The sequence below is a fragment of the Pholis gunnellus genome (genome assembly GCF_910591455.1).
Source record: "Pholis gunnellus genome assembly, chromosome: 20".
In the NCBI taxonomy this organism is placed as follows: domain Eukaryota; kingdom Metazoa; phylum Chordata; class Actinopteri; order Perciformes; family Pholidae; genus Pholis; species Pholis gunnellus.
Genome location: NC_136547.1, coordinates 791,609 through 816,333, shown reverse-complemented (window position 1 = coordinate 816,333; position 24,725 = coordinate 791,609). Strand labels below are relative to the sequence as shown.

The 24,725-nt window shown below is 41.2% G+C and overlaps 1 protein-coding gene across 2 annotated transcripts; it reads left to right on the top strand.

Annotated features, from left to right (window-relative positions):
- The first annotated feature begins 5,883 nt into the window (after positions 1-5,883).
- alg14 (ALG14 UDP-N-acetylglucosaminyltransferase subunit) lies at positions 5,884-19,079 on the top strand. 2 transcript variants are annotated; one of them, XM_079181574.1, is made up of 4 exons: positions 5,884-6,021; positions 8,936-9,087; positions 12,446-12,568; positions 18,668-19,079. In XM_079181574.1, exons 1-4 carry the CDS (start codon positions 5,886-5,888, stop codon positions 18,896-18,898), a joined length of 642 nt encoding a protein of 213 aa, XP_079037700.1. In that variant the 5' UTR covers positions 5,884-5,885; the 3' UTR covers positions 18,899-19,079. The 2 variants fall into 2 exon arrangements, with proteins under 2 accessions (XP_079037700.1, XP_079037701.1); XM_079181575.1 differs by lacking the exon at positions 12,446-12,568.
- Positions 19,080-24,725: the final 5,646 nt, after the last annotated feature.

Below are 24,725 nucleotides of genomic sequence, written 5' to 3'. Positions count from 1 at the left end.
GAACGTTTTGTATTTGTTAATACAACTGTTGGCTAATTCAATATATATGGGACTAAATCATAGCACAAGTTAGACATTACTGTGATGTTCAGGACCTTTGCGTGAGGAAATTCTCTCTAAATGGACCTCGTTGTACTTTAATTGAATACAAAACAGACAGACAGTGAATATGGGTAAATTCAGACGGACAGTATGAGAAAAACAAAGACTTTTTTTAACATTAAAGCATGTAAACATGTTCTAGTAGAAACTTAAAATGCAAGTATGAATCTGGAAATGAGCACAATAGGTCTCCTTTAAAAAAGGCGGTTGCTAAAACGTGGCTAAATTAAACGCTGACTAGTCCGGCTTCACAACTCATGCTCATGTGAACTCAACATGGACAACTGATTACAGGCGTTGCTGACCTTGTTGTCTTTACTAGCAGCTGTTATTGGAGCGATTAGTGAGAGGCGTTATCAGCTATCTGAAATCACGGTTTGAGGCTTTGAGGAGGACGATGGACACAAAACGGAGGACTTTCCTTTTCTTATTAATGTTTATTTTGTTCTGCACAACTCTTGTGAAGTCCACACATAAACTATAAAGGAACAAAACATGAATTGCTCTCCAGTAGACAGAGACTTCAGCCACCAGCAGAGCTACGAGTGAGACCAGAGAACAACGAAACCGAGAGGAAACGAGTGAGACATGCGTTGACCACATTTATGGACCCATAATCTAGTAAACCTTTATGTGTAAGTGTTGATTTCAAAGTACATTTGATGTGAGAGAGAGAGAGAGAGAGAGAGAGAGAGAGCGAGCAAGACCCGCAGCGCTGTAACCAAGTCTTTCAACGAAATGTGTCTGTTTGAGTTCATAGAGGAAGAGTTTAATGGAAGATCTTAAGTCATTATTAAAGACTACTTTATTACTCTGTTGTATTTTTTAACTATGCAACCAATCCATTTCCTGTTTACATCGGCACTCACCCGCACGCCCAGTGTACCTGAATAGTCACGTGATATTCGTTTTCAGGCGTGTTAGTCTGGACGGAGATCATTTCGTTTTAAAACGAAAACGTATTAGTGTGGATGTAGCCTCAGAGAATCATTGAACTGTTGTTACGGGCTCAGTAGGACTAACTCAGATGAGCAGTCTGTCCGTAATGTGTAAAGTGCCCCAATAGTAAAATAGCAATCCAAGTCTAGCTCTGTAGATATCAGATGTAATATGTAAATGTATGTGGTAATAGAGTGCTGCAGGATGACTTATTTTTGCACACCTTTGTGATTTTTGTGATCAGCAGAAGTAAAAAGTTATCATCAGGCTATAAATGAACTACACCAATTAGCCTGGTAGTCGATCGATAATCAAGACTGTTTGTGATTTTCTGGGAAAGGATCACGTGATAGGAGTGTGACGAATCAGGGAAGGACACGTTGTGACCGATAAGAACCAATCAAGTAGCGAACACGGGTGTCTACGTCATCTTTTCTAAACTTATGCATTTACCCCATCCATACTATGAGGTATGAGTTATCAAACTTATGCGTCCTCGGGAGTGTTTTCAAACGTATCCATTTTCTAGTGCTCTGAAACTCGGCGTAGTGTGGACACTCAGTGTAAACATAGCAAAACACATGCGTTTTCAAATGGAAACGTAGTAGTGTGGACATAAGAGCTTTGTCATGATGATGTCATAGTGATGTCATTTGGGTTATCTCAGCTTGAGCGTGGACTTGGAGACCACACATTTAGAGCAGAAACCAAAACTGGAGGTGTGTTGTTTGGTGTTGATGTTTACCAGGCATGGCGTGTCTAATAAAAAGATGCCATTGGCTGCATTATGGGAAATGTAGGATCCAGTGTTTCGGTAGCTTTACCTGTGATCGGCACTAAAACCCAGGACATCTCTGCCTTTAAACCATTCTTAACTATCATCGCTGCTTGAGCTGATGTTTACAATGTTAGCAGAATTGGCTTTGGCAGCATTAGAATGTACATAAAACATCTTAAACTAATTAAATCATATAATAATGAACATTATTCAAAATAAATAATATTTTTTCAAAAAAAGAAAGGACCGGAGTGCTCAGACGTTCAAACCAGTGTAATGAAGGTTCTCTAGTCTATGGAAGGGGACACTAGGAAGGTCCAAGGCACTCTTCTAGCCTTTAATCAGACAGACATGTGATTGTGAAACACACAGCTGGATCTCAACATGTACCAGCACTGTCTCTGTTGTTAGTTCTGCACAATGAATAGACGTCTGATTAAAGGCTAGAGGACTGCCTCAGACCTTCTTTCTTTTAAAAATCATTATTTTTGATCAAAGTATTTTAGCAGAGGGGGTTCCACAATGTAAGGGAGGTATATAAGGTGTGGCCAGTGTTGTTAACTGACAAACAACACAGAGTTCAACCTTGACCTTGGAAACAGCAACTGACAAAGACGATCTCACCACAAGGTCCCCTCAGTAGATGTTCTGGAGCTTGACGTGTTTTTGAAAGTAAAAACATTGGCACTACTTTCTGATAGGTCCTTGCTCATGAAGGGTTGATAACTATTGTGGCTTTATTTTTGGTTAAAAAAACAGTTACTAATGCTGTATAGATCAGTTATATGACACCAATAATCACACATGTTGGGTTGCCAGGTTGCAAAGTGAAAACAGGCGGGTCCTACAGCTATCCATCATCTGCTGAAGCAGCTCGGTAAAAGCCGATCAGACATCCGTCCACCGGGAGAAGCTGCGTCTTCCTATGACCTTCTGTCTGCAGAGACGGTGTGTTGTGAAGGACACGGCCGTGTGTGTGCACCGCCTGAGTGCACCTGTAGCGCTGCAGCACGGACAACACACACCACACAGCTAACTGATGACAACATGCACGCACACACGCACACACGCATGTCCGACTCAGCCCACAGTGAAAGCACATACAGTGTGTGAGTGTGATGGTATGATACCGACCTGTCATCGAGCTACAGCAGACCAGCTGCTAGCTGTATCCTCCTCCTGATGCTCTCTACCTCCTGTCTGCACACATGCTGCGTTCACGTCCCGTGGGGAAGATCGGAGATAGCAGCTTCCGTCTTTAAATAACGTGTGTATAGTTTTTGCATAACCAGTATACTTTTTTGAATTAAATGAACGAATATTACAAAAGCAAAACAATATACAGGACTGCACTATACAGTTAATACTCTGAGTAGCAGTAATATATAAGATACAATAACCTATACAACAAAATACATACATGTTACAAACTTAATCTTTAATATAATAATAAGATAAAAGGGACCAAAACCCCTAAAACAAATTGCAGAAAACAGGAAAATGTAAATCATACAATAGGTTAAGTTGCCTATACATTGCCAGTTGTTTACATAATGTTAAGGCATACATTACAGTTGTTTTTTCTCAGTAGCTGAAAAGTGGCTCGAAAACTACGATTATTATTATTAGAAGAAACATTATTGCATGTAGAAATTGGTCGTTATCACAGTCCATATGTTGTTACAAATTAATCCAAATCTTTGTTCTGCATGAAAAATGGGAACAACTAATGTAATGTTGAAGATTATGAATTATATATTTCCTAACCAGCAATTCATGTAATCTATCCCAAAAGGATTTATACAATCACAGCTGTAGCAAACATGTCTCCTGAGTTTTTGGCAGTGTACAGTGTTGGAAAATCATTAATCAGTTAACATTTATTCTTTGCAAAGAAGGAGACAGAGTTGATTCACATACAGTATACATGGATCAAGGCTGCTCAGAGGTCTGAATCTGAGCCTCGGATATTTATACCAAGTAAACAATACAGTGTCACAGGCAATACGTCACGAAAGCATAACACACACACAAAATGGCGTCCACGCCATGTAGCCAAGTAGATGTCTGCAACTTCACCTGAGCATTTGTTCTGGCACAAAGGTCACATTCTCATAGTCAGGAAGCTAAGTTCTCATAACATAGCTCTGTACCCATCTTAACGCTCCCACAGTCCTTATTATCATTTCAATCCAGGACATGCTGCTGAGTGTTCTTTCGCATAGACTAAACAACTGTGGTGAGGCAGTTCACACAGCAAGGACACATAAGGACACCAAGCTTTTTAAAGCACACCTTATAATTAGTCATTTAGATTTTCCCCAACAACAGTTTGGACAATTCACACCCTAAAAATTAAAGCAAAATAAGCTTGTTAATGTGATCCTGCATGAAAAAGACATGTAGTCTTTACGTGCGTCATTGTATGCTATTTTTGCACTATTTTGATAAATGCACAGGGTGTACAGTTCTCCACACCGCAAGTCCTCCAGTATGAGGAAACGTTGACCAAAGTCAGCATCAGTGTCTTCATCCTTTTGGTCGGAGAGATAGGCTGAGATAAAGCATTTCATTTATTTGAACATTTTTGTTGAGAGTCATTTCCACGTGTCACATATTACATAATGATGCAGTGAGTCAGTGACATTTCGTATGTCATATCTAAAATAAACAGTGTTAAAAATGAACATCTGTCTAGTCAGTTTGGTCACACATCTGAGGCACTGGATTTGTATTGTGTTCCTAACAGGTTATCTGTTCATAATGAGAAACATGGTCGCTGATCAGGGAACATGTCCTCAACAAAATTAATTTCTGTTGAAGAATACAACATAAGATTACATAAAAAAGTCATTTTTTTCCAGACCAGCCCTGGTGAGCCAGTGTGTGAGCGGATGCACTCATTGACATGAGGACATTTAAAAAAAATCCCACATAAATCTGAACTCCCTTTGGAAATCCTCATCTGGTGCGATGCGGAGAGAGATCCAGGACTGGCTACAGCTGCAGTTGATTGTAGGGACCATGACTTGGACTCAGCTTTCTAACCCTCTTCACAATCTCCTCAGTGACATGACATGTTTACTCTGATATTCAGTACAGCAAAGAGGAGAGGAACATCATTCAGCATTGTAGTTTATTGTTTGTATCTTTCTGAATTTATAATGTCATAGGACAAAAACAGGCAAACATGTTTGACTTGTGTGGTCTTAAATAAGCTCAAAATGACGATAAACATATATGTATTTCTACTGTAAGCATTTATTTTCTATTAAAACTGGGCTAATTGTATTAACATTTGCTCCAAAAATGGGAGAATACACATAAGAAGGGCAATAACTTCTACACAGGCTGTGAACAATAGACCCTGAACCAGCCTTAAAGGTGAAGGGTGGGGTCATCTTTCTAAACTCTGAACCTCTGGTTTGAATCTGCTCAAGAGAAGAAGAAAAGGGGCTGGTCACTGTGGAGGACTCAGTCTGCGCTACAGGCTCCTGAAGCCCTCCGTCAAGTCTGTAGAAGCCAGTGCGCTGTTCTGTGTGCTGTGGTGTGCCCCATGGGGTGTAGCATGAAGGCTGGTGAGGCCAGCTGGTTAGGAGGACCAGCTTAGTGGCCGGTTTGGAAGCACTTTATGGTTGGAATGGTCCATCCTGGTTAACCCCTCTCAGCCTCTCTGTAGCAGATCACTGGATCAGCTCACCCAGGTGCACCACGGAACGCTCCAGGCTCCCCTTTGTACCTCCATCTTTCTCTATATGCTCTTTGCATCGTTTTTTTAATTATATATTTATTTTACTTTCTCTATTGTTATCTGTACCTATTGCATCTCTGCGAAGCTGCAACTATCAAATAAGAACTGTTTATTTTTCACACTAGTAAGTAAAATAAAATAACTGGAACTGCTCGTGGTTGTTAACAACAAAGTCCTGACTAACAAACAAACAAGAAATAACACATTACAAAAACTCTACTCCCCTTGAGGAGGTTGTGCCTAAAAGCCTGAACTCAGGGTTCTTTCCCAAAAGATACACATCTGTTTTGGTCCTACAGAGCCACCGTAGCTGTCATGGCGTGCCTGGTAGGAGCTGTTTTACTTCTATGTTTGTTATTTATTATCCGATTATACCATGTTGTGAAGACTGGCTCGAGCTATAAACCTGGAACCAGAGGTCCGATCGCTGTTCTCGTCGTCGCAGGATCAGGTGCGTTAACGTTAATGACGTTAGCTTACGTCCATGCACCACAGTAACCGTATCCTTATCTGAAGCGGTAACTTAATGTTACGTTAGTCATAGCCCTACGACCACAGACTGTATACGACTAAGCCTTATGACGTGAAGTTACTACAATTTGTCAGACATTATTTAAAATTCCAGTGCACATGTGCGAACAAGCAACATTCGTTTTGAAGTTGTGCCATTAGCTGACCTCGTTAGCTTCCACGCTAACAACCTGCAGCGTCGCTGTACTGGACTCCTGACTGGACTGTGCTCAATTGTTGGGGTGTGTTGGGATGGAGCTTTTCTAAACCAAAGCTTTTCCAGCTTCTTCATATTTGTACAGAGAGTATTCCCCCTCAACCCTGACAAGCTGAACAACAAGTGAGCTTAACAGTCCTGAACTCTTCTCATGTCGTCCCATCTCATGTCGTCTCATCTTATTTCGTCTCAATTCTTATGTCGTCTCATTTATGTCGTCTCATTTATGTCGTCTCTTCTTATGTCTAACAGTTCTACCGCAATAACTCTTACATTCATTTTCAGGAACCTCATCAATACCTGACTATAGAGCAATGAATCTCTGTCTGTCTGTGTGTCTGTGTGTGTGTGTGTGTGTGTGTGTGTGTGTGTGTGTGTGTGTGAGAGATTGTGCTGTAACTTTGTACAGTAGACATCAGCAGAAGACACGTGATTATAGACAGGTTGTTAAGTAAAGAAGTAAGCCAGTACATCACACAGTGACAAACCTACATGATCAAAGGGTATGGAGCCGATGTAGTGGAACAGGTGGGTCTGGTTTGTGTAGTGAAGTGGTTCAGTCAGAGAGGTCCTGTTTGTCAGGCCATACTGCACGAGAAAGCATCTTTTACTTGATGATGCTCTGTCTTTCATTACTGTATTAGGCTCCAACATTGTCACCACAAATTCAAGCAATGGGGCCAAATAGCAGACATCGGGTACAGGGTGACTGATCATCATCATCAAAGAAAGTTTCAACTGTTCATTTTACTTTTCTTTGAGCAAGAAGAGCATTTTCACACCACCTCTAATCAACACTTTTATTATAACTATTAGATTTATTTGAATGTTAAATATCTCTTAATATTTGTTATTAGATACAGTGGGTACAGAAAGTATTCAGACCCCTTTACATTTTTCACTCTTTGTTTCATTGCAGCCATTTGCTAAAATCAAAAAAGTTCATTTTATTTCTCATTAATGTACACTCAGCACCCCATCTTGACAGAAAAAAACAGAAATGTAGAAATTTTTGCAAATTTATTAAAAAAGAAAAACTGAAATATCACATGGTCATAAGTATTCAGACCCTTTGCTGTGACACTCATATTTAACTCACATGCTGTCCATTTCTTCTGATCCTCCTTGAGATGGTTCTACTCCTTCATTGGAGTCCAGCTGTGTTTAATTAAACTGATTGGACTTGATTAGGAAAGGCACACACCTGTCTATATAAGACCTTACAGCTCACAGTGCATGTCAGAGCAAATGAGAATCATGAGGTCGAAGGAACTGACCAAGAAGCTCAGAGACAGAATTGTGGCAAGGCACAGATCTGGCCAAGGTTACAAAAGAATTTCTGCAGCACTCAAGGTTCCTAAGAGCACAGTGGCCTCCATAATCCTTAAATGGAAGAAGTTTGGGACGACCAGAACTCTTCCTAGACCTGGCCGTCCAGCCAAACTGAGCAATCGTGGGAGAAGAGCCTTGGTGAGAGCGGTAAAGAAGAACCCAAAGATCACTGTGGCTGAGCTCCAGAGATGCAGTAGGGAGATGGGAGAAAGTTCCACAAAGTCAACTATCACTGCAGCCCTCCACCAGTCAGGGCTTTATGGCAGAGTGGCCCGACGGAAGCCTCTCCTCAGTGCAAGACATATGAAAGCCCGCATAGAGTTTGCCAAAAGACACATGAAGGACTCCCAGACTATGAGAAATAAGATTCTCTGGTCTGATGAGACAAAGATTGAACTTTTTGGCGTTAATTCTAAGCGGTATTGTGTGGAGAAAACCAGGCACTGCTCATCACCATCCCAATACAATCCCAACAGTGAAACATGGTGGTGGCAGCATCATGCTATGGGGGTGTTTTTCAGCTGCAGAGACAGGACGACTGGTTGCAATTGAAGGAAAGATGAATGCGGCCAAGTACAGAGATATCCTGGAAGAAAACCTCTTCCAGAGTGCTCTGGACCTCAGACTGGGCCGAAGGTTAACCTTCCAACAAGACAATGACCCTAAGCACACAGCTAAAATAACAAAGGAGTGGCTTCGGAACAACTCTGTGACCATTCTTGACTGGCCCAGCCAGAGCCCTGACCTAAACCCAATTGAGCATCTCTGGAGAGACCTGAAAATGGCTGTCCACCAACGTTCACCATCCAAGCTGACGGAACTGGAGAGGATCTGCAAGGAAGAATGGCAGAGGATCCCCAAATCCAGGTGTGAAAAACTTGTTGCATCATTCCCAAGAAGACTCATGGCTGTACTAGCTCAAAAGGGTGCTTCTACTCAATACTGAGCAAAGGGTCTGAATACTTATGACCATGTGATATTTCAGTTTTTCGTTTTTAATAAATTTGCAAAAATTTCTACATTTCTGTTTTTTTCTGTCAAGATGGGGTGCTGAGTGTACATTAATGAGAAATAAAATGAACTTTTTTGATTTTAGCAAATGGCTGCAATGAAACAAAGAGTGAACATTTTAAAGGGGTCTGAATACTTTCCGTACCCACTGTATATAATGTTGTCAGTGTTGATGCTGAAGAGTCTTAAGATGAAAGTGGAATAAGACATCTGACGGCCTAGTGTCCATGTAGAAGCGGTTGCTCATGCTCCTGCTCATCACGTAGAACTGACGGTGTGTCTCGTGTGTTTCCAGGTGGTCACACCACAGAGGTCCTGAGGCTGATGGAGTGCCTGTCTGCAGCCTACACACCGAGACACTATGTTATTGCTGACACTGACAGGATGAGTGAGGAGAAAATCTGCACCTTTGAAAGCTCTAAACAACACTCCGACTCTGAGGCACAGGTACACATCTGTCTACAGTAGGCATGTCCAAAGTCCGGCCCGCGGGCCAATCACGGCCCGAGGTCAGATTTTATACGGCCCGTGACTTCTGTCTTAAAATGCATTATTTATGGCCCGCCAGCACAGTCAAAACGGAATGAATAAATCATACAAATTCAACATGCAATTCCTCTTTTCACCTCATGGTGGCAGCACCACTCTGTAACTGTCTGGCTTTTTTTAATTGTCTCTGACCCTTCAACTGTCATGGCTACGGCAAGTAAAATAAGGAAAGTCGATACCGAGGGCCGCCGCTTTCATAGTTTTTCACCGAAAACCGAAACAACTGTGTCTGCCTAGTTTGTCATGAGACTGTTGCCTTGTTTAAGTGATATAATGTAAAGAGACACTACGAGAAAAAACATGCTAATACTTCAACAAGCTATCAGAGAGCGACCGTGCTAGAAAAGTGAAGCAACTCCAAGATAACTTGGCCACACAGCAGCGGTCTTTTTCACGGGCCCACGAGTCAAATGCATACCTGCAAACGTGTTGCTTTTCAGCGAAATTAGCCGTTTTGAATGAAAATATATCATCCACGTGATCCGTAGATGTTTTCTCTTTAGGGGTGGGGGTCATCTGGCCAGCCAGCGTTTCTCAGATTGGATTGAGACGAGGAAAAAAGGTGATGACGTGATCTTCGCAATAAAACATCTTTGATGTGTCGAGTCTTGGCCAATCAGCGTTAAGATGTCTACACCGTCTTTCCCTCCGTTAAAGTTCAGACTTGCTCGGTTAAGGATAACGTCCACTGCATGCGGAACTTTGTTTGTTAACATTGTCATTATCGCGATTTAGGAGGAAAAAAAACGTAACGCGATGATACATGCCCGGTTCAGTTCACGCGGTCACTCGTTAACGTTAAACCGGAACACCGGCGGATCTGCTGGCAGGTTGTTCTTTTTAACTCAAAGTAGAATGAGGATGATTTCGTGGTGACAATAACTTTTAAGACCACGATGATGAGGCCCAGATACTGATGAGATGATGAGGTCAAAGAGCTTCAGGGAGAGGACGCTGTTTGTGTAGCGCAGCTTGATGCAAGGCTGAGATGTGAAGGAGCTGGGCCTGGATAAAGGTGGAGGTCTACTCTAAACAGACGTGAGTACAGCTTCCTGCTGTCGCAGTGTTTTAGAAATATTGATAAGGCAGGGTATGCTAAATGCTGCCTCTGCTCCAAGGAGATGAACTACAGTAACAAGGGCTCACGTGCCCTCTCATCACACTCCCAGACACTGTTCACTGTGATGACCACAGCCAGGGTACTTCCGGTCCCAACAGGGCCCTGAAGTAATGATAGAGAGGGTTAAGGTGCCTGTATCTTCATTTCAGCAGCTTGCTAATGCAGAGGTGTATAGATCACAGCTATTACTTTACTCTTCATTCTAATTTAAATAATTGAACTGGATTGAATGCATATTATTTGCAAATAGAAGATAGGCCACAATTCTAACAGCTTTACAGTAACAGTGGAAGTTAATACAGTAACAGGGTTCAATGAAAACTAATCACTTTATTTGTACAGGCGATGGTTCTCGCTACTCTTGCTACCTTTGTTTTTAAATGACAAACTTTTGAAAATGAGACCTCGTTCTCAATGGATTTTGTCTACATAAAAGGTTAATAATAATAATAGATTGAAAAAAACTATCCAGCTGTTCAACCAGAGCTGAAATACTGATTAATAACTGAATAATAAATTAGTTTTTTGCTTAAAGTAAATGTCTTATCCCTTAATTTTCTTCTCAGAGTACACCAGAATGCTACATTTTAAAGATCATATTTAAAATAAAATGATCCCTGCTGTGTCATTGAAAATATAATTATTAAATAATAGTGTATGTATAGGCAACTTGTATTGTTTAAAATAATGTCAGCAGGGACTGTTGGCCCTTGGGCATCTTCACATTATCAAATCTGGCCCTCTTTGAAAAAAGTTTGGACACCCCTGGTCTACAGGATGGACATCAAACAACTGTTACTAGGCAGAAATGTCCCCCACAAAGCAAATGATGGCATCTGATCCTTTTTTAAGAAGAACTAAAGTGTCAGTTACAGCTAAGCATTCATTACAATTAATTTCAGACATGTGTCATCTTTGACATGAACATTGAGGATGAACATGTATTGGACCCGTTTTTTAACGCTGGGTCAGGAGTTAGTTAGTGATCACCATTTGATCAAAGCTGGTACCAACACACAGTCAGGTGAGGTACACACTCACAGGCCAGCTGTCATTGGGAGTATTTGAAGTATTTCAAACGATTTAGTGAAGCAAAAGTACTCATACAACAATGTAAAACTACTGTATTACAAGTGAAAGAATCCTCTATTCAAAAGTTTACTTCAAGTAAAAGTACAGAAGTATTGTCAGTGTAAACTATTATATCATCACATGTTTTTGAAGAGGTACTGAGGTCATGAAGTGTATACAAAATAATAAGACTGTTAACTAATGCAGTGGGTGGAGTCAGGCTCATACCTATGGGTGGAGTTCCACTTTGACTGTTGCAGCAGTCGCTCTACATACAGTTAGATCTAATGATTCATTTTAGTTTCTGACTTATAGTATTGTTTATAGATGGCTATATAATCAAATGCATGTTGAATGAAGTAAACATTTGCAGAATCATGTGAATATTGATGTTATAGAGCAGTGTGCATATTGGCTTTCTGATAAAGAATGTCCCACTAAAGGGAAAATAACTATCACTGTCTGTGCTGCACTGTTAATATTCACCAGCAGGTGGCATGACGTTTCATCTGTGATCATAACAACATACCAAACTAATTTCTACTTCCCATCTATTTGAATATCAGTGAGCACTAACTGTGATGAGAAGGAATATTGAGTACTGTACATTTCTTTGTATTAAGGAGATTCGTCTGGATTAGCAGCTTTAAAATAGTTTTTGTTCAGCATTATCTTTTTCAAGACACAAGTTGATAATGACTCAGTTACTCAGATAAAGACTTGCCCCAGGAACTACTTTCTAATGAGCTGTGGATTATACTGAAAGACACTTTACTATGTTTAAATGTATGTTTTTAATGAATCTTCATCCATCTTATTGAGCTGGTGCTGGTAAAATCTTGAAAATGATCTGCATGGCTGAATACCACTAGATGTAATTGGGAACACATTTATTGTGATTTGGGTGAAGTGAACCTTTATTGTTTAGTTAAAAGTGTAGACCGTTCATGTGCTGTTGAGAAGCTGGGAAATCAGAGATATCTGAGTTTAAAGCTAGTTTTATCCAAATAAAACACAACGGTGACGTCTCCGAGCTCCTCTGATAGAGGTGCCCTTGTTCCCCAGTTCACCATCTGTCGGATCCCACGGAGCCGAGAGGTGCATCAGTCCTGGAGCTCCTCCGTTCTCAGCACTCTGGACGCTCTGCGCTATTCTCTTCCTCTGGTGTTCAGACTCAGACCTGACATGGTGAGTGTAGCAATGGCTCGCTCGCTCGCTCGCTCACACGCACGCACACATGCTAATGAAGACATGTTCTTGGTTGCATTATGGGAAATGCAGTTATAGAAGTAGGGTTCAAAACTGCTTTAGTATCCCTTTAAAGATTGATTCCTTCTAGAAGAGCACAAACACATCCAATTCCATCCTGCACTTACAGGGTCCACATGCAGATAATGTACAAATATGAACACTGCAGGGCTCAACAATAAGGATGGCCCTAGGCAAGTAAAATGCCACTAATAAATCTAGGAATGAAATAGAATTAAACACCATTACATATATCTGCAATACATATCCAGTCTAGCTTTAAAATGTTACAGCAGCTTGCCTCTCTGCAGTAGAATGAGAGGTTTTCTAAAGGGACTCTGGTGCTCAGAAACACTACCACTGTAGTCCACAGGGACGACAAAATCTACACCAAATGAACGTTTGTTGTAGTAGCTTGAGATAAAGAAGTTGGAATAAACATTCCTTAAAGGTAAACTGGCTTAACATTCATAAAATCAGTATACTGTTCATGGAAGTGACCTAAGATCAATGCAGCTAAAACTGAACCAATTCATTCACCTTTCCAGAGACCCCGTAGAAAAAGGTCAGACTGCACCATGGTATTTGTTTAAATACTGAGGCTCTGAGAGATCAGCTGGTAGATACAATAAAGGCAGAAAAGGACACCTTCACAGGGAGCTGTTTGTGTCGGGCAGCTGTGCATACTAGCCTAACACCTCTGCGATGACACGCTGAACCAGGAGCACACATCAGAATGATGGAGCTCTTTGTCACATGTCTTCTACTTCCACTACAAACAGCTCATTTAATGAGCGTTTGGAGAGTCACTCAGCTGTCTCATCTTGTAAGTCACTCCCTGTAGTTCAGTGATTGGTCAGGCCTCCAGGCTCAGTTGACCACTAGTAAATGTTTTACTTGACTACAGTACTTTTATCTGTAAGATATTGCTTGGCCCTCTGAGGTTAGTGATCTATCCCGGAACAGAATAATGTAACCCCCTCCTGTTCCCAGCTGTAATGCCATGTTCTCTGAAGATTGGACGCAGATACCTACATTCTGACATGGGAAAGGTAATGATCTGACTAACACAAAATCCCAGCACTTGGCTAAGAATGTCATCATTCTTTATCTTCAGATCATTCATTCACCCCAGTTCCAATTCTATTCTGCTTCTTTTTTGTCAGCAAAATGTATTTCTTTTCCACAAATGCTCTAGTTGGACCGGTCTCAAACCTAGAGGCACATGTCCCAGTGTCTTTAACCCTCTAGTTTCTGACATTTGTATTTATTTTTGTTGTACTATGATAAACGTATAACTAAAATCATTAAAGGGGACCTATTGTGCTCATTTTCAGGTTTATACTTGTATTTTGGGTTTCTACATGTTTGCGTGCTTTAATGTTTAAAATGCACCTTTCTTCATACTGTCTGTCTGACCATACCTGTAGTCACCCTCTGTCTGAAATGTTCCGGTCTCTTTAAGCCCCCCTCTGGAAAAGCCCAACTGCTGATGGCTTGCGATTAAAATAAATCAAAATCAAATGTACGGCACATCTTTGCAAAGGTGTTTCTCATTATTCTAATGACAGGAAGGTCAGCTTGGACATCATCGAGCCTTGTAGAATCAGCTCCATGGTGCATGATGGACTGACGGAGCAGTAGGTGTGACAACACCAGTCAAGGTTTCTGGCCTTAAGAATTTTACCAATGACCACACCGGTCATTGGTAAAAAAAACAAATAAAATGGAGGTGAATGCAGTTTAATTTGTGCTGATCAAAGCATTAAACATTTTCACAGAAATTCATCAACCACATCTCTTTCCAGAAACAATTTCCCTGTTACTCTGGATAAACCACAGAGTTCAGTAGAGATGTTTCGGTGGCTGTAAAGCTGGAACCAGGCGAGATACGCCTCAAGAACAACACCTCTTCAAAAATAAAGACAGAGAAAAGTCATGTATTTTTATGCTCATTTAATACTTTGAAATATACAGGACTGTCTCAGAAAATTAGAATATTGTGATAAAGTTCTTTATTTTGTGTAATGCAATTTAAAAAAACAAAAATGTCATGCATTCTGGATTCATTACAAATCAACTGAAATATTGCAAGCCTTTTATTCTTTTAATATTGCTGATTATGGCTTACAGCTTAAGAAAACTCAAATATCCTATCTCTAAATATTAGAATATCATTCAAAAGTATACTAGTAGGGTATTCAACTAATCACTTGAATCGTCTAATTAACTCGAAACACCTGCAAGGGTTTCCTGAGCCTTGAAAAACACTCAGCTTGGTTCAGTAAACTAAATCACACGTATGGGGATTATCACAATATTCTAATTTTCTGAGACAGTCCTATATATATAACTTATTTAGTTTCCTCTACTTCTACTCTGTTGACTGGAGGATTAAACTGAGCCCATATCGCAGAGTTTATTCGCTCCAAACCAGTTGATGAAGATGTGCCTAAATCTTTAAAAAGTTCCCTTAAAATTCACTTCACAAATGAAGTGTAGAACCTAAATATTCTGGGAAACGGAAAATGTACCACAAGCTTGCTGTGCTTTAGTCAGTGAAATAAACATCTGTCAGCTTATTACTTCGGAAAAAGAGCAGATAATGCAGCTTCTCTCTGGTCTGTGAATGTGTATGTTGAGCGGATGAGAATAGTGAGAGCTGATTCCAGACCTATGAGCAGCAGAACCCTCTGGTTATTGGTGGCTCGTTTGAAACAAAGCCGGGGACTTTCAGACAGTCATGCCAGGAATGTTCCAGCCAGGCTTCTGATTGCAGCACGGCTGAGGACCAGTAATCCTCGGGCCACCCTCATGACCATGGGACTGATTCTGATTGTACCACAAGGCAGAGGGTCTATAGATGAAAGCAATGAACTGTAAATATAAAACAAGAAAGAAATGTATTTTTAGATGAACTCTACTCTCTCTCCAAGTTTGGCCTCCATTGTTGAGATCTATTTATAGTGTTCAAGCTCTGATTTCTGAGTGATCTAATTGGTTACAGGTGCATTCTGGGTGCAGGTGATTGATAATTGAGTGTGGTATTTCAAGGGCAGTATTAAATGATGTGTTTAATGTAGATAACCTTTTGTAGTTATTTACAAAAGGTGTGTTTTAGAATTTCAAACTTAGTGAAAAGCAGAATAAAGTGCTAATGTTTCAGCAGACCTGGTCAATAGATGAGTTAGTGATTTCCATAGCTGTGCCACAAGTACTCGTTTTGTGTCTTCGCATTGAAAAAGTGAAACTCCCCTACCAGAGTACTGTTTACTGCAGCCAGAGGGAGCAATCTGCTGACATCTGCTGATGTTTATGGCAGACTGCTGCCATTTTTTTGTTTTATTTACTGCACAGCAAAAAAAAAAAGTAAACTGACCACTTCATTTTACCAGTTAAATGGGAAATTGTAATGATTGCATCTTCTGCTCATGAACCATTTCATTTCGTGGGTGTAAAGTATGTCTATTGGTGAGTTGTGAGAATGAAGGGCAGTGTGCAGAGGTTATTAGTGTCTGTCTCTGTGTCTGTTCTGTGGAGCTGTATGATGACTTCTCCAGACTCCAGAGCAGCTCTGTCTGGTTTCCTGAAAACCCAAACTCCCTCAACTCCCTCCGCTGCCTTCAGCCCTGAGGCCACTTACTCATCCAGCCCCTCCCCCTCTGTCTCTGAGTCTCACTGAGCTGCCTTCACTGCGGCCTCTAAATCACACACATGCTCTCTTTCCTCGTCATTTTGGGACTATTTACTACAGTTCTTCAATCTGGGTGTTGAGGGATGGTACATGTTCAGTTGTACATGTTTATGTTCGTGTTTAGCTTGAAACATACTACATAACTCACTCATTATGATGTGTAGCTGTGGTGCGCAACATGATGTGATGGAGATTGTTTTAAAATAATTACCGTAGCAAGTCCCAGGAAACAATAGGTTTCCTCTGAGGAAAATGCTCAGGAAACCCAAACTGTTTCCTTTACACGGGTAACTCTTTCCAGCCACCTGAAGGCAGCAGGGATCTGTTCCATCTGCAGTCTCTGGAGACTTTCTGTCCCGTCACGTTCTGCTGAGGTAACTATTGCAGCGATGCAGCTAGATCACAGTCAGGGGCGCCCTGCCATGTGCATCAGGAGCATGTTAATGCACTTTTGGTCATTTTGTGTCCAGGCTAACTTGGGGCACCTGTGGGACCATTATTATAGATGGGCCCAGTAGAGAGTGGCTCAGTGGAGAGCCGGGTCGATCCCCGGCTCCGCTAGTCTCATGTCGACACTTAACCCCAAAATTGCTCCCGTGGCTTTGCCTACGGTGTGTGAATGTTAGTCCTGATCAGTGTATGAATGGGTGTGAATGGGTGAATGATGACATGTAGTGTTAAGTGGTCGGAAAGACTAGGAAAGTGCTATACAAGTACAGTCCATTTACTGTGACAATCATGGCTTATCACATTCATTATTTTCACCCCCTTAAATCACAGAGCTACATTTTTGTCATTTTGTCGTCATTTTGTCTTTATTAATGGAGCACTGATGGCATATGACAGAATACACTCAACATTGGAGAAGGAAGCGTGGATTGGATTCATTCGTGGGGTTAGGGTTAGGGTTAGCAGACGTTGAAATGATAACTGCTTATGGCCGACCACCCAGCCAGACCTGCTGCCACTGAAAGTAGAGTCGAGAGTGAGGAGAGCCAAGACAGAAGCTACGCTAACTCTGCTATTCCACTGCCCAGTCTGCAGGAAAGCTCAGGCCAACCCATCAACCAGAGACAAGTGCCCACACAAATACCTGCTCCATTGTGGATCAAGCTGCACTTGACGGGTGGAGCGCAGGACTCTGTATGTAGGGAGACTGTTTGCATCAATGATGCTTGGTGCTCAAATACAGTCAAAGTTGATGGACAAACTATTGGACAGTTGATGTTTTATAGTTAAGATGTCGGCCATATTGCCCAGAGAATTGATCACTTCAATCATGTTGCTCATCGCAGCCACACATCTACCAGTAGGCTATTGTAAAGAAAAAGCCATGGTTACGCGCGGATGAAAGAATAATTAATCAAAAGTTCTGTTATCTTACTGCAGTCTGATGCTTGTTGCACAAAATGTAACAAGCGGATCTCCCACGTGTCATTTTGGATTGACAGCGTGCAACATCACTGCAGTAAGAGAGAGCAGTGGGGTGCACTGTTGGCTCTCTTCATGTACACTTATCTCCTGCGCACAAATTATCGAAAATGTGGAAATTAACTGATTGGAATTGAGGCCAAGAACTATCTCTCGAGCCCACAAATTCATAAATTGTTGCCTCTAAATATGTTTTTCTGTCTATGGACACTCCAGGGCTCTGTATCAACCAGTGATTTCCTGGCTTGAAAAAGTGAAACCATAGAAATGTTGCTGGTTTAGAGGTGTCTACAAAAGACAAACGTATTAAATGTGTGCATTCTAAATATTTTCCTCATGGACTCCACTGTTCTTTGGAGAGGACAGATGGCAGTGCCTGGATGTGAGTTTTCTACAGTGGCTCAGACGGGTGCAGACACCTGGGCAAATGTAAATGGTCAATGGACTTGCATTTATATAGCACCTTTCTCGTCTCTGACCACTCAAAGCACTTTAACACTATGTCATTCACCCATTCACACTGATGCAGGGGCTACCATGCAAGGTGCCACCTACCGATCAGGATCTAATCTAATGCTCATTCACACACCGATGGCACAGCCTTCCAAAGCAGCTTGGGGTCCAGTAGCTTGTCCAGGGAAACTTTGACATGTGGACCGAAGGAACCAGGGCTCAAACCACCACATAGTGGTTCTTACACACCTACTTGTCTTAGAAAACAAGAAAAACCAGTATATTGATGAAAAACAAATCAGTCTGCAATCTATCACTGTAATGGACACACAGGGATTAAAGAGATTTTAAAACAGCAAACACTTCGCCCAGTAATGTTCCTTTAACCAGTTTGCCACTCCCTGGAAATGTGCTCATCCCCCGTGTGTGTGTGTGTGTGTGTGTGTGTGTTGTTGTTTCAGGTGCTGTGTAACGGCCCAGGGACCTGCGTTCCCCTCTGTGTGGCAGGACTCCTGCTTGGAATTCTGGGAATGAAGAAAGTCTTGATAGTTTATGTTGAAAGCATTTGCCGGATAAAAACTCTGTCTGTCACGGGGAAGATCCTGTACCCAATATCTGACTATTTCTTTGTGCAGTGGTCCTCTCTGAGAGACAAATACCCCAGATCCATTTTCCTTGGAAGAATAGTGTGAAAACATCAGTTACATGGAAACACAAATGCAGGATGAAATATGTTGTAATGATCATAAATAAATGCTCTTTTTTTGTTAACACCTTGTTATAGTTGAATAGTTCTGTAAGGTCTAACTGCAGTATACTTGAAATTACATAGAAAAACATTAGATTCTCTTATTCATAAGAAAACCAAAAATACCATCTTATAAAGGAAGAAATGCCATAGTTTAACAACATACAGTGGGTACGGAAAGTATTCAGACCCCTTTAAAATGTTCACTCTTTGTTTCATTGCAGCCATTTGCTAAAATCAAAAAAGTTCATTTTATTTCTCATTAATGTACACTCAGCACCCCATCTTGACAGAAAAAAACAGAAATGTAGAAATTTTTGCAAATGTATTAAAAACGAAAAACTGAAATATCACATGGTCATAAGTATTCAGACCCTTTGCTGTGACACTCATATTTAACTCACATGCTGTCCATTTCTTCTGATCCTCCTTGAGATGGTTCTACTCCTTCATTGGAGTCCAGCTGTGTTTAATTAAACTGATTGGACTTGATTAGGAAAGGCACACACCTGTCTATATAAGACCTTACAGCTCACAGTGCATGTCAGAGCAAATGAGAATCATGAGGTCGAAGGAACTGCCCAAGGAGCTCAGAGACAGAATTGTGGCAAGGCACAGATCTGGCCAAGGTTACAAAAGAATTTCTGCAGCACTCAAGGTTCCTAAGAGCACAGTGGCCTCCATAATCCTTAAATGGAAGACGTTTGGGATGACCAGAACTCTTCCTAGACCTGGCCGTCCAGCCAAACTGAGCAATCGTGGGAGAAGAGCCTTGGTGAGAGCGGTAAAGAAGAACCCAAAGATCACTGTGGCTGAGCTCCAGAGATGCAGTAGGGAGATGGGAGAAAGTTCCACAAAGTCAACTATCACTGCAGCCCTCCACCAGTCAGGGCTTTATGGCAGAGTGGCCCGACGGAAGCCTCTCCTCAGTGCAAGACATATGAAAGCCCGCATAGAGTTTGCCAAAAGACACATGAAGGACTCCCAGACTATGAGAAATAAAATTCTCTGGTCTGATGAGACCAAGATTGAACTTTTTGGCGTTAATTCTAAGCGGTATGTGTGGAGAAAAACCAGGCACTGCTCATCACCTGCCCAATACAATCCCAACAGTGAAACATGGTGGTGGCAGCATCATGCTATGGGGGTGTTTTTCAGCTGCAGAGACAGGACGACTGGTTGCAATTGAAGGAAAGATGAATGCGGCCAAGTACAGAGATACCTGAAAATGGCTGTCCACCAACGTTCACCATCCAAGCTGACGGAACTGGAGAGGATCTGCAAGGAAGAATGGCAGAGGATCCCCAAATCCAGGTGTGAAAAACTTGTTGCATCATTCCCAAGAAGACTCATGGCTGTACTAGCTCAAAAGGGTGCTTCTACTCAATACTGAGCAAAGGGTCTAAATACTTATGACCATGTGATATTTCAGTTTTTCGTTTTTAATAAATTTGCAAAAATTTCTACATTTCTGTTTTTTTTCTGTCAAGATGGGGTGCTGAGTGTACATTAATGAGAAATAAAATGAACTTTTTTGATTTTAGCAAATGGCTGCAATGAAACAAAGAGTGAACATTTTAAAGGGGTCTGAATACTTTCCGTACCCACTGTAAGTACCTTTCACAGCCAACAGGTTGTTTCATTCTTGTCAAGGAGGTGTGTTAAAAAGAAAGTCTGAGGCACAGCCAAAGTTCTTGGGGCACACAAACCAAAATATTTGTCTAAGCTATGGCTCACAGGGTGTCTACCACTTGTCTTTTTCACCCCTGCAGTCAAAAGATCCACCCAGTTCAGTCACGTATACCTGGGTTGGTTGGGGCCCACTATCTCTCCACTGTAGCGGCTTAGGTCATAAAGAAGTAGGTGGGCTGTGGCGAAAGAAACGACTTGCCAGTCACGATCAGTGTGGTTGGGTCCATGTTATGTCATGGTAGGATGTGATTCATTGGGCTCCACCCACTGTCCCAATAGAGTCCACTAAAGGGTCTGTGTGTATTTGGGGAGGCACATCCTGATTTTCAGTGGTCCAACGCTTGCTGGTGAATGGAGGAGAACATTACCGGTAGAGTCCAGTAGAGCGCTCTGCCTTAGCCTATATTGTGATGTAAGCAATATCGTAACCTTTGTTTTGGACATACAAGGTTTCTGCTCAACGGCAATCATATGCATCACAGTATTTATTAAGAGGAGAAGAAAACAGGATTTCTTCCGATTCTGAAACTTCTCCACTGAAAGCTTAAATTGCATTTTTCTAAATTTGCTTGTGGGGTACAAAGGTTCTCAAAATGAATGCGTAGAGGCTCACATCAGTAATTTATGCACAACGTGCTCCCCTACAACCCACCTCAGAATGTGTATGAGAGCCTCTATCCACTGGTCACAACCTGAAAAAAAGGAATGTCAACACGACCATTTTTGTTGTGTTAAGGCGTAAGAACAAAGCATGTTAACACAATCAAACTGTACGTGTTAACATGCATTTTAATGTCTAATTACAAATTCTGTTAGGCCTTCCGATGCGTTGAGGTACAGTATTGAGTGTTGGGTACCTGTGTAGCAGATTGTGTAGATAACTGGACTGATTAGCCTAAAATAGAGGCTGAAAAACACCTCCTGTACACATACCGTCATGCTGACATGCTGTCATGGAAACAATAAACAATATATGAGAACAACACTACAATTTGTAGTCCACACTGCTCCGGTTGTGTGGTAATGTACTAAATATGGTGATCAAACACAATGGAATTGTAACTAAATGGGCTTGCATTTGTACAGCGATTTTCTATTCTTCTGACCACTCAAAGCAGTTTGACACTACATGTCATCATTCACCCATTCGCACCCATTCATACACTGATGATAGGGGCTACCATGCAAGTTCCCTCCTGCCCATCAGGACTGACTAACATTCACTCACCGTAGGCTATGGTGCCCAAAGACACATGGACATGGACTAGCGGAGCCAGGGATCGAACTGCCGATCCTCTGATTGATGGACAACTCTAATTTCAAAGTGATTTACATTACATTGTGATCATTCACACTGAGGTTCAGTGTTTTGCCCAAGGACACTTCAACATGGACTGCAGGAGCTGGGGATCGAACTGCTAATCTTCCTACCTTGTAGCTCTACCTCTGACCCAGAGCTGACTTAAACCACTTAGGCTACATCCACACTAAGTTTCCATTTTAAAACGCATGTCTTTTGCTACGTTTATGCCTGGGGTCCACACTGCTCCGGACTTTTAAACCTTCAAAAAACGCTGGGAAGGACGCACGAAAACACCAAGTAAAGAAATGACTGACAACTCCTAAAAGCAGTAACTTTAGATTTCCCTGAGTAACACACTAATATCCAACCAGGATTTACATTCTGACAGACAGGAAACCTTCAATACAGTGTCTGTCTCTGTAAGAGAGAGGAGAAAGAGAGAAACTCACCAGCAGCAGGTCAGGTTCACAGAGTCTGTTACCATGGTAACAGACCCAGAATTTAAGTTACCTCTCTTTCTGAAACTGAAAACTCAGTTTCTCTCATCTCAGGGTTAACTCACTCAGTTCTCACTAAACCTGCTTTCTGAAGCAGGCCCGCTGATCTGTGATGTCACATGTGATGTCATACTGCACTTCTGTCTTCTTCTCCAGATGAAAAAACTAAAATATACATTGAAATAACATGAAATGCACCATACTGACAACAGTAAGTACACGACTGAAAACTTTGTATTTTATTGTAATATTCAGTTTTTGTAAGGAACAGTTTTAGTCACATAGTGGAGATTTGAAGATTGCAACAAACTAAATACCCTTCAGCTCAGCCCTCCCTTTCCAAGTGTTGGAGAACTACAGTGGCCTTCAGGTAGGGTTAGTTATCTTCAGGATTTGATTACTACTAGGAGCTACTCTAATCAATACTCTGTTCTTTTTCATGACTCAAAAATTGTTCTTAAAAACATATACATTTTCAAAACAAATACAGATTTTTTTAATATTTAAAAATAACTAAATGTTGTTTCTAGAGCAGCAACAGTAATGTTTACAACAGCAAAGTCACTATAAATTCATTAATATCTCACTGGAAACATATCTAAAATGCCAATATGTGAAAATAACATTTCTGAGGGAAGTTTAGGAAGAATGAATAACACAGACATCATTCAGCCTCTGTAAGGAGTATCACTATTACGCAACGTTTAACCTCCAGATCCACTAAATCAGCCTGAACATGAAGACAATATGAAACAATTGCACGAGAGTCTGTTAAGTGGAGCCAGTCAGCTGCCAGACCCTGGTCCCAGTTGCTTCATGCTACGCTACCAGTCTGCATTCGAGTGGCTGCACTTGGCGTAGGTCCAACTCTAATCACTTTCTGTCTGTGTCTGCAATTTCATTCTGAGGTCAGGTGATGACAACTGATCCATATTAATGAAAAGTGGATGAAAGCTCTGGAAAAAGCCAGTAAATTGACCCTGAGCCAAGATTACCAGTTGATAAAACCTGACTGAACAACTTTTCTGAGGAAAGGTCGCTGTTGGGGCGGCTGTGGCTCAGAGGGTTTTCCTCTAATAGGATGATCGGCGGTTCGATCCCCAGATCCTCCGGTCCGCATGTCGAAGTGTCCACTGAACCCCAAATTGCTCCCGAAGTATGTGCCATCGGTGTGTGAATGGTTAGTTTAGATCCTGATGGGCAGGTGGAACCTTGCAGCCCCTGCCATCAGTGTTTGTTTGGGAGAATGTTGACATGTAGTGTACAGGGCTTTGATTGGACGTTGGGATAGATGTTAGAGGACCAAAAAGAATGATTACAGCTGATTTTAGCTGTCACTGTCGCTGTTTTGAGAAACCCAGCACTTTATTTCTTCGCTGTTTTTTATGGGACATGAATTTGTCAGCTGTCTTCAGTATAAAGAATGCTTTATTTATGCATGATATGTAGCAGTGGCAGCATGTTTACACAGAACAGCAGGGGGCCTTGGGGAACACTACAGACGGGCCACAAACTACCGAAAATATTTGAACCACTCGAGGGCAATATGCCTGATGCTACTTTTCAAGGTGATACAATACATTACAATAATCAACAATTTCTTCAACTTTAATAGAGAAAATTGTTTTTACCCAATTTTATTTAGGAATCTCAAAAACTGATTCAAATGTTTCTTTTACTGAGCAGGTCAATCAGGATCAGAATCAGCTTTATTGGCCATGTTCACGTACGCATACAAGGAATTTGACTCCGGTTTGTCATTACTTTCCACGTACAAATTTAAATATATAAAAAATAAAAAACAAGGACAACAAAAAAAAGCAGAACAGATGTAAGCATAAACATTTAACGACTACGTACAGTATAAATATATATCCAAAAAGTGTATACATTTATACATATGAACATAACCCTGTACAACAATACAACAACAGTGTCAATGGAATTAAGGTGATAGTGCAGTATGGAGGTAATAGTGCAGTGTGACTGATTAATTGTTCATGAGTTCATGAGATTCATTAATTTAATATGTTGGTGTTTTGGTGTCTGTAGGATTGTCACAGCTCTGTTGTTAGTCTTTCTTTGTGGTGTGTTTACTGTATATATACATATGTATATATATTCTGTTTAAATTAAGCAATCACTGTTTTAACTCATGGTGAAAGAGGATTGTGCCGCAGTAGTTCTATTCATGTCAACATAAAGTCAATGTCGGCCCAATGATGTCATGAACACAACTGTATCTGTTCCAGTAATATTATTGTATTATTTTAGATAGG

Bases quoted from the DNA above. Each gene is read 5' to 3' on its own strand.
- alg14 (XM_079181574.1), top strand. From the start codon at position 5,886: ATGGCGTGCCTGGTAGGAGCTGTTTTACTTCTATGTTTGTTATTTATT. The intron at 9,088-12,445 runs GTACACATCTGT...CTTGTTCCCCAG, and splicing joins ACTCCGACTCTGAGGCACAG to TTCACCATCTGTCGGATCCC. The intron at 12,569-18,667 runs GTGAGTGTAGCA...TTGTTGTTTCAG, and splicing joins TCAGACTCAGACCTGACATG to GTGCTGTGTAACGGCCCAGG.